Below are 10,033 nucleotides of genomic sequence, written 5' to 3'. Positions count from 1 at the left end.
TCTCTACTTCTGTGCTATGGGTTTTCTCTGGCTCCCTGACATCTTGCTAAGCTTGCATGTGGAAAAGTCTGGAAGAGCAAGGGCTTTAATACCCCCAGGCATCCAGGAAGGAATGGGAATCAATGACTAAATGACTCAGCTGCCCCGTCACTGGAGATGAATGCAGACATTTGGACACATGTTTTACAGCATTCCTTAGAAGGCCCCTGGGAGAATAAGCTGCAGTTTCCCCCCACGGTAACCAGCTTATAGTCGACTCCTCTCTTGCCTGTATCACTTACCCGATCCCCACCTTGTGTGTCTTGAGAGATCTCCCAAGTAAACTGCTTTCACGCATGTCCTTGTCCCAGGATTAGTTTCTGGGGGATCCAAACTAAGGCAATGCCCAAAGACCTTTGTCTTAAAAGGGTCTTACAATTTTTTGAAGAAACAGAGGAGGACAATGTCCCTGCAGCTCTCAGCTCTCGAGAGCTGACTGTTTCCCCTCCCTTTCATTGTGTCACAAGAGGCCTCAGTGACCCTTTATTCTCTGCAAAGTGTAATGTACCAACAGATGTGAATTATTCAGCTTCAGAGGCACAAGACTACACAAAGTACTTTATTGGGGTAAATTGGGAGCTATGCAGGGGGCTCTAGACATTGGACATAAAGAAAAGAAGCACAGAGATGGGTCAAAACAGAATGATACCATGTTTAAGAGTCTGAGATAGAGGAAGGCGAATGCAGATCCTGGGGCTCCGTAAGGGGAAGAGCTGAGGTCTTGGAATGTGAGAGTAGAACAGTGGAAACCAGCATGGACCATTGGTCAGGCACACAGACAGAGCCTTGGATCATGAGCCAAATCCTGGTGGTTGTTCAGGTACATCCTTAATGCAATGAGGATTATAAGCCTGGAGAGAATGTAGGACAGGATCAGTTAAGCACTTGGACTCAGCTTATCTTCAGAACAAGTCTTGAAGTTATGCTCGTATATCTTTGCACAGCAGATTAAAACAAAGTGGGTTTGCTTTGGGGAGCTATGGCTTCCTCCTTAAAAGCGGAATTGGATGTGGTTGGGAGCAGATTGCTGGCAATCCAGCACTAATCTGGATGTCTTGTGACCTCTCTGAAGTTGGTCTCTGGGATTTCATCATGTCTGCATCCTCCTTCCATCCCTCATACTTGCCAGCTTTGATTCATGACCATGTCCCTTCCCAAACTCAATTCCCAGAAAGCTGTTATCCAACCCTCTGCCAGGTGCATACTTACCCCCCAAGTGGAGCTGGCTCTGCCAGCACTGGTCTGCCAAGGACATAGCCAACCCTGAACAAAGCAACCAACACCCAGACCTTTCAGCGTGGCCCTAATGAGGTTGGGAAGCCCCAGGGACTCACGTTTTTTGGAGCACATGTTCTGGCACATGTCTTTGGTTTGGAAGTTGTTATTGTTTCCTTTGCAGCCACCATAGATGAACCTGGAGCAGGTACCCTTTTCCTTGTCATACCACCAACGATGAAAAAAGGCCATGCAGGGGCCAGTTTCTTTGGGCATATCACATATGTCTGTAGGGAGACCCCAGAGCTGAGAAATAAGAGTGCCCACCCCTCAAAAAAGGAGCTGTTATTGTTACCCCTGGACACCACCAGAGATGAAACTGAGCAGGCTCCTTTCACCTTTTCACACCTCAGGAGCCCAGACCCATTGGTATATTGTGCACATTGTAGGGAGACCCCAGAGTGGAACTGTTTGGGTGTCTGCATCCCCGGAGAACATCGGTCTCTCCCATTCCTTCTGGTCACTGTCCCTGTTATCTTCCTGAGAGTGAGGAGACTAATTTGAAGGCTCTGCTCCCAAATCAGTGTGTGTATTGACCTCCCACATTACCTGTCTTGTCCTTGACTTCCTCTTCTGTACAATGGGAATGCAAAATCTCACCCTGCTTGTGGCACAGAGCCATCCTGAGGTACAAGTGAGACTGCCTTCATGGCACTCGAGGTTGTGAACTCCTTGATTATATCTGAATGTGCAGCTTCTAGCAGTGCCTGGCATAGAGTAGCTGCTCAGTAAATACATCCTGAATGGATTAAAGATATGGAAGTGCCTTGGAAATGGCAAATTATAAACCACATACTCTGCCCCCTAAACCATGCCAGGAAGAGAGAATATGAATTCATGAGTAAAGGGGAAGTCCACTCAGGGAAGCCAGGGACTAGTATTTTAGATGGTCCAGCACCTTTCTTCCCTCAGTTAGCTTCAGTCCTGTTATGGGTTGGATTGTGTCTCTCCCTACTCACCCCGCCCCCATTTGTATGTTGAATCTTAATCCTCAGGATTTCAGAATGTGACCCTATTTGGAAATAGAGTTGTGGCAAATGTAATTAGTTCAGATGAGTTATACTGGAGTAGGATGCATCCCTAATCCAACAGGGCTGGTTTCTTTATAGAAAGGGGAAATTTGGACACACACACACACACACACACACACACACACACAGAGAGAGAGAGAGAGAGAGAGAGAGAGAGAGAGAGAGAGAGAGAGATGTGAAGCTGAAGGCAGAAGTCTACAAGCCCAGGATTGCCAAATATTGCCAGCAAACCATCAGGAATTAGAGGAAAAGCATGGAACAGATTCTCCCCCTCACAACCTGAGAAAGAACCTGCTTTGCCAACACTTGACCTTGGACTTGTAGCCTGTAGAACTGTGAGACAATATATTGTTGTTTAAGCCACCCAGTTTGTGGTCCTTTGTTGCTGCAGCCCTAGCAAATGAATGTAGATCTGAACTCAACTCTGAGTTCCATGAGGGAAAACTTCCCATAGCTGAACAGGCAAGTCCTGCTGATTCTTATCCTCCTCTTAGCTCACCTCTCTGACACTCTCTTTAAATCTTGGTGTCTCATGCCTGGGCTGTTGGGATAGCCTGGAACTGATCTTCCTGGCCCTGTCTCTGGCCCTTCTAATCAGTCCTTCATTCTGCCTGCCAGAGGGAAGCACCTACTGGACCTGAAACAAAGCTGACCATGTCATTCCACAGCTAGGACCTTTACTTCATGGCAAAGTCTTCCACTGACCCACAAGCCTTTTGTAGTCTGGATCCCGCTTGTGGGTCTGCACCACCACCTGACACCACAGTACCATTTGAGGTACATGCTCCTGCAGCCTTCAACACCCCATGCTATCCCACACCTCCACACCTTTCGCTTTCATTTCCTCTGTCCACCCTGCTGTTGTTCATTAGCGACAGTCCCACTCTCCCTTCAAAACCTTCCTCAGACATCAGCTCCTCTGTGATGTCACTGACTCCAGTCTAAACCCCACACCCCCATAGCTTCCTGGACCGATCCTTCATTGTTCCACCATGCTTCTGAATCTCTTGTGCATGGTTGTCAATGGATTCCCTCCTCAGTCTTCTCCATGAGGTCATGAGCTTCCAAGGGAGCAGAGATTGTGTCTGATTTCATCTTGGAGCCCCATTCCTAGCAGGTGGTCTGGCATAGAATAGGATCTTGCAGAACGTTGAGGGTAAAACAAAATGCACCCTGACCTGAACCGAATAAGCCATTCATTGAGCACCTACTATGTGCAAGATGCTTTTTAAAATAAATATTTATTTTTGAGAGAGAGAGAGACAGACAGAAAGTGCCAACATGAGCAGGGGAAGGGCAGAGAAAGAAGGAGACAGAGAATCCTAAGCAGGCTCCACACCATCAGCACAGAACCCCATGTGGGGCTCGAACTCACAAACCTCGAGATCATGACCTGAGCTGAAACCAAGAGTGTGACACTCAACTCACTGAGCCACTCATGTGCCCATCAAGATGCTTTAAGAGACAAAAGGCATGGCCTCTGCTTTTTAGGAACTCCCTAAACAAATAACTTAAGCTAATATGTGTCACTTGGCTAAATTGCGTCCAGGAATTGCTCTAAGCACTTCCTGTGCATCATCTTGTTTGGTCCTCCAAATAGCCTTTAACATTGGTTCTTTTCTTATCTGGGGAAAGTGAGGAACAACAGGGGAAAGTTGTTAATTTGCCCAGGCTGGTGACAGACTAAGACTTGAACTCAGAAAACCTAGATTCAAAAACACTCACCTTTATTTTATTTTATTTTATTTTATTTTATTTTATTTTATTTTATTTTATTTTATTTTATTTTTTAATGGCATGCTTTTATTTATTTATTTATTTTCAATATATGAAATTTATTGTCAAATTTGTTTCCATACAACACCCAGTGCTCATCCCAAAAGGTGCCCTCCTCAATACCCATCACCCACCCTCCCCTCCCTCCCACCCCCCATCAACCCTCGTTTCTCAGTTTTTAAGAGTCTCTTATGCTTTGGCTCTCTCCCACTCTAACCTCTTTTTTTTTTTTTTTCCTTCCCCTCCCCCATGGGTTTCTGTTAAGTTTCTCAGGATCCACATAAGAGTGAAAACATATGGTATCTTTCTCTGTATGGCTTATTTCACTTAGCATCACACTCTCCAGTTCCATCCACGTTGCTACAAAGGGCCATATTTCGTTCTTTCTCATTGCCATGTAGTACTCCATTGTGTATATAAACCACAATTTCTTTATCCATTCATCAGTTGAAAACACTCACCTTTAGGCAAAGGAACAACTCACCATCCTCTTGCCCACTCTGCCCCATTGTCCATTGTCAAGTCCTGCTTACTTTACTGCCTAGACATCTTTCAAACACAGCCCACTCTTCTCCATCCCCTCAGCTACCTCTCTGGTCCAAGCTACCATATCCTCTTTTCCTGAAATCCTTCTGTTTCTCCTCTGTTAGTGATAAAACCCTGATCGCATCACTGTCCACCTCAGTGGATTTTCATTGCTCTTGGGATCAAAGTGAGATGCTAGCCCACCAGACCCTATCTCACCAGATCCTTTCCCTCATGCTGTGCTCATACACACTCTTGCTGTCTGGCCTCTCTAAGCCCCACCATTGAGCCTTTGTGCATGTTATTCCCTGTGCCTTGAAATCCCTCCCATCCACTCTTTGCCTAAATTTCCTACCCATCCTTCTGAACTCAACTTCAGGTTTGCTTTCTCAGGGAAGGCTTCCTTACCTCCCTGACCACATGAGTCAAATCCCATTATGACTCTCAGAGACACTCAATACATATTTGTTAAATAAATGAGTAAAGAATCTTTGATAGTCTTTTTGGAGCCCAAGAAGATGGGCATGGAGTTAAGATTGCAGGAACAAAGGAAAAACCCTCTGGTCTGCAGTAGTCAAGGGATGTTTCCTGGTGCTAAATTGAACTTAGAGAAGCAGACAGACAGCCCCTCAGCAACAAAAAGCTGGTAAATACCAATAGCTTACTTATCACTTGCAGCAACAATGTGCCAACAATAGCCACATGGAGACTAAGAAAATCATGAGTTAGAAATAGACAAAAAAAGAAAACCATAAGAGTGAAAGCAGCCAAGAGACTATCTGCTTCAATCCTACACTCACATTCTGTTTGGGGAAATCAAAGACCAGATTGGATGAAGATACTACCTAATGTCACACATAATATTAGGGGCAGTGATGGATGTAAATTACAGGTCTCCCCGTCCAGCAATCTTGCTGAAAGACCAGCCCTTAGTAAAGCAGGGATGATGCTACACAGGTGGACAGAAGGTGAGGGTGTGGGCAGAGGGGCTGGTTATTCTGAGGCTCCTAGTATTACCTTGGTTGAGGTCTAAACACTTTTTTCCACAGCTGAAGATGCAACACTTCTTGTTGTCCAGACATTGTCTGTCCTTCGTACATTCATCCCTTTCTTTGAATTCACATTTCTCTTGGATTCTGGGGCATCTCCCTAAAGGAAAGGACAGTTTTACAACCATGAATCTTAGAGGGCACAGTGTCCACTCTTCTCCCAACCCAAGGCAACTCTGTAAAGTCAGGGATGTTTGCTTTCTCTTTGCTCATCCACAGGAGTCCTTTTCCTTAGGGTGCTCTCATGTATTTCCAAGCACTGCCTACACTGACTTCCCTTCTGACCGCTCTCTACCTTCTTACCCCATCCCTAGTTCTACCCCTTAGCCCCATCCCCTCTAATGCAGGATTTCTCAAACTTGCCACTCTTTATGATCATTATTTATGGGAGGAGGAGGGCTGTCCTGTGCACGGTAGGGTGTTCAGCGTCTCGGGCCCCTATCCACCAGAAGCCAATAGCACTCTCCAGTTTAACAATCAAAAATATCTGCAGATATTGCAAATGTCCCCTGGAAGGCAAAATCGCCCATTGAAATCCACTGGTCTAAGTTAATCTGGTCATTTTGGCCTGGTTGAGGAGTCAGTGTTTTGGAGTTCCTCCCAGGGGCACTATTGCACAATGATTAATAACACTCACCCTGGCGTCAGAGAGTTGGGTTTTTAAATTCTACATCTTGGTTTACCACTCACCTCTCTGAACCTTGGTTTCTTCACTTGTAAACTTGTTTTAGCCTTACAAAGTTGTTGAGGAGGAAATGAGACAAAGTGCGTAAAGTTACAATCATAGGAACTGATGCATAGCAATGTTAACTAACGTTTATCCACTGTTTACCATACGCCAAGGACTTTTCTGTGCATTTTAAATGCTATCTCAGGGTGCTTGGGTGTTAAGTGTCCAACTTTTGATTTCAGCTTAGGTCATGATCTCACAGTTGGTGAGTTCGAGCCCTGCATCGGGCTCTGTTCTGACAGTGCAGAGTCTGCTTGGGATTCTGTCTTTCCCTCTCTCTCTCTGTCCCTCCCCTACTCCTGTTCACACTTTCTCTCTCAAAAATAAACTTAAAAAAAAATTTAAATGCTATCTCCCACAATCCTCCTAATACCTCTAAGAGGTCAGTTCTACTGACATCCACATTTTGTGCAGGAGGAGACTGAAGCACATGGAATCTAACTAACTTGCCCTAGTTTATGGCTACTGAACAGTGAAACCAGAGTTTGGACCTACCATGTCTGACTCCAGATCTCTCTAACTCCCTACTTTCTGACTGTTGACTGAATGGTAACCAATTGTCATTATTACTCTATAGTCATGGAAGATTACTGTCTTCAGTTCAAAGAAACTTCTGGATACTGTGTTTTATCCCAAAGGTACGGAACCCCTAGGGATGCAGGAATACTTCATAAGACTACATTTGAAAGAATCAGGAGTTGATAGAGATAATATCCTGAGAAAGGGGGCTATTTTTTGTGGGGTAAGGGGAAGATCCCCTAGACTTCCCAGATTCTTAAAGCCCCTCCCATAAATGCAAGATCCTGTGACTCTTCCTTCCACCCCCAATCGACCCTCCACTTCAAAGGGGCTGAAATTGGGCGTTGCCTCAGGTCCAGATTCTTGCATTCAGAGAGGGCATTTCCATAAAGGGGGAAATTGGAAGAAATATTCCAAATACCTCCCAACCTTGGACCAGGGCTAACATGGTGGGAAGCAACTCAAGTCTTAGCACCTATTCCTTGTTTCATTCTCCCAGCACCCTCCCTCTCTTCAGCACGAAGGCTGAGGCCCCACTACTTACTGGGAAAGATCCAGTCACCGAAACCCTGGACATTCACTAGAAAGGCGGATAAGACCAGGATGCTCAAAAGTCTAGAAGACGCCATTCTGAAGAAGAGCTGGCCTGTTCAGTGGTTCCAGAATATGAAAATGTCTGGCCAGCCTATTTCTTCAGTAGTCAGTATCTTGGATGTGAGAACTGGAGTCAAGCCAGACACCTCTTATCCTGCTGGGAACGCCAAGTTCCTGAGATCGTCAATGTGGCCAGCTGGTATCTACAGCCCACAGCTCTGGGGAAGAGTCTTTTCTTGGATGGTTCATGATGCTCAACAGCCTGGGCTAGGCTAGGCCCTCTGGTCCACCGTGGGGTGTGGGCAAAGCTTATCTCACTTTCCATGTGAACTTAGAAGTACATGCCACCATCAGGGGTCTTGATAACTTTGAGAGTTACGGAATGTCCTCATTCTCCATTCATTTTCCACTTTATCTGCACACTAACTGCTATGCCCCTTTTGTTTATCTCTGACAATGTATCTCTATGGATGTCTTGGTATCTCTTTGTTTAGATGCGCTTCTCCGTGTTGGTGTCTGCCTTATTCTCTTTTTCTGTGGGCTTCTCATGGTCTCTGTGTCTCTTTCTCCCTCTCCCACCATTTCACCCAAACTTCTCCCTTTTCTCTTTGGGTAGTTCATATTCTTTGACAAAGGCCAAAGAGTAAATATGTTACCACAGAGTGGAGTGTGAGGGAGGAGGAGCCTGTCAGCAGAGTTTTCAGATACTGTTTGTCAAGGTCATATTGCTTTGAGAGCAGTGGAGAATGTCAGCAGGGCTTCTAGTGAGTGTCCTCCATCCATCTTGTTGTCTGAGGAGGAACTGTAAAATGGGGAGGCCTGCCTGAGAGACCACACCCCAGTTGAAGTGCATAGACAGTAGAGTTGCTGGCTTCTGACTGGACTGGTGAAAGGGCCCTGGAGAGAGTGCTGGAGAATTTGGCAGCATTCCTACATGGACTCCACGATGCCTGCCAGCCAGCCAGTCAGTCCCGGTAGAGGGAGAGACTCTCCTTAGAGAGTAAATGTTGTCTGTAGGGTCCCTGTTTCTTTCTTCAACTAGCTGTTGCACTTTGGGTCAAGTTGTTCTCCATTTGTCCTACATGATGGGCAGAAGCCAGACAAAGCCAGCTGTATCATCAGTGAGTGACTATATGGTCACAGAATTTAGGATCACAGACAGAGCCCCCTGTGGGAATCTGTGGTGTGTGTCTCAGCCTATTGACAGTGATATTCTCAGCTAGGAAGGCCCGAGACACTCTTGGGGGCATATTTACTCAAAGTGAGGCCCACAGACATTCCCTTGACAGACATGCCTCCACCACCACGGGGAAGCATTGTGGTTGGACCAGCCTTTGTGGTTCTTATTGTTATCACAGGACTTACCTCTGCCACACCATCAGGGAACTTCAGAGCACACAATTTATTATTACTCACAAGCCCTGGAGGGTATATGGCATGCCAGAAGGCCACACAGAAGGTTGTGGACAAAGAGAAGGGTAGGAAGTGTGGACCTGGGACTCTCTGCCTTTATTAGGGTCCAAGGGTGGAATGTCTAGGGTTTCATGGATTCACTTTTTATTGGCGAATTTAAAGCATATAAAAGTGGGAATCAGGGTGTGGGGAGGGAGAAGCAGGGTCACTCGGGTGGTCTGTTATCTGGGATCCTCGAGGCCTTTCCAAAGGGGGAACTTCATGGGTGAGGACAGCCTGGTTCCTTATCTAGCTGTGTTGTTAATATCTGTGTTATACAGCTGGTGCTGCATTTATTCGATATGGATGTCTTCGAAATGGATGCCTCAGCACTCAAAAGCTTAGTGTCAGGCACTTACATTAAAATAAAAAAGCTGCATATCAGGCACTTATACCACACAGTCCAATCCCATCAGTTTCTGGATCCCACTGAACCCCACAAAGGGAGCAGGGAATAGAATTTCTAACGAACCACCAAGATGTCTTGAGCAGTGCTGTCCCTCCCCTCTTATTCTATGTCCCTCCCATACTCAGGCCAGGAGAGAATACAAAGCTGAACCACCTGGTGCAAGGACTCTGAGGGCACACGTCCATTTCTTCATCTTAGAGGGGTCATAAGGCCCAGAGGAGTGCAGATTATGACTCCATGTCACCGAGTGAGTGTCTGAGATAAGGGTAAAAGGGAAAGGAGTATCTGAGTTCTTGTCAGAGGTCACTGTGGAACCTTCTGATATTGGTGTGAATATAATATCTTACTATGGAGTTGCAGGTAGGGAGGAATAGTGCACACAAAGGGGATGAAGGTGATGTCCATAGTGGGGACAGAAGCTAGGGACCCACAGAGACTGTAAATGTCCAAATGGTTCCCAGTGCCCCAGGGAAGGCTGAATTCTTCTCTAAATTTTCTTGAAAGTAAATGAAAACTCAGAATTTCTAGTTGTTCTATCAATTCTGCCTTGCCTAATTTCAAGTCCCACCCAAGGGTCTCACTTTTCAAGCAGATGAGATGAAATTTATGTCTTGGGGGCCTAGGATGAGTGACC

The 10,033-nt window shown here is 45.9% G+C and overlaps 1 protein-coding gene across 1 annotated transcript; it reads right to left on the bottom strand.

Moving 5' to 3' along the window:
• Positions 1–569: 569 nt before the first annotated feature.
• Positions 570–7,766, bottom strand: LOC102966423 (eppin). The gene is made up of 4 exons (XM_007077766.3): positions 7,489–7,766; positions 5,664–5,795; positions 1,374–1,541; positions 570–890 (listed from the first exon to the last, which is right to left on the bottom strand). The coding sequence occupies exons 1-4, from the start codon at positions 7,571–7,573 to the stop codon at positions 883–885; spliced, it is 393 nt and encodes a 130-aa protein (XP_007077828.1). The 5' UTR covers positions 7,574–7,766; the 3' UTR covers positions 570–882.
• Between the last annotated feature and the right edge of the window lie 2,267 nt (positions 7,767–10,033).

The sequence above is a fragment of the Panthera tigris genome, chromosome A3, assembly GCF_018350195.1.
Source record: "Panthera tigris isolate Pti1 chromosome A3, P.tigris_Pti1_mat1.1, whole genome shotgun sequence".
In the NCBI taxonomy this organism is placed as follows: Eukaryota; Metazoa; Chordata; class Mammalia; order Carnivora; family Felidae; genus Panthera; species Panthera tigris.
The sequence above is the reverse complement of the archived record's forward strand: the minus strand, read 5'-3'. Positions and strand labels throughout refer to the sequence as shown.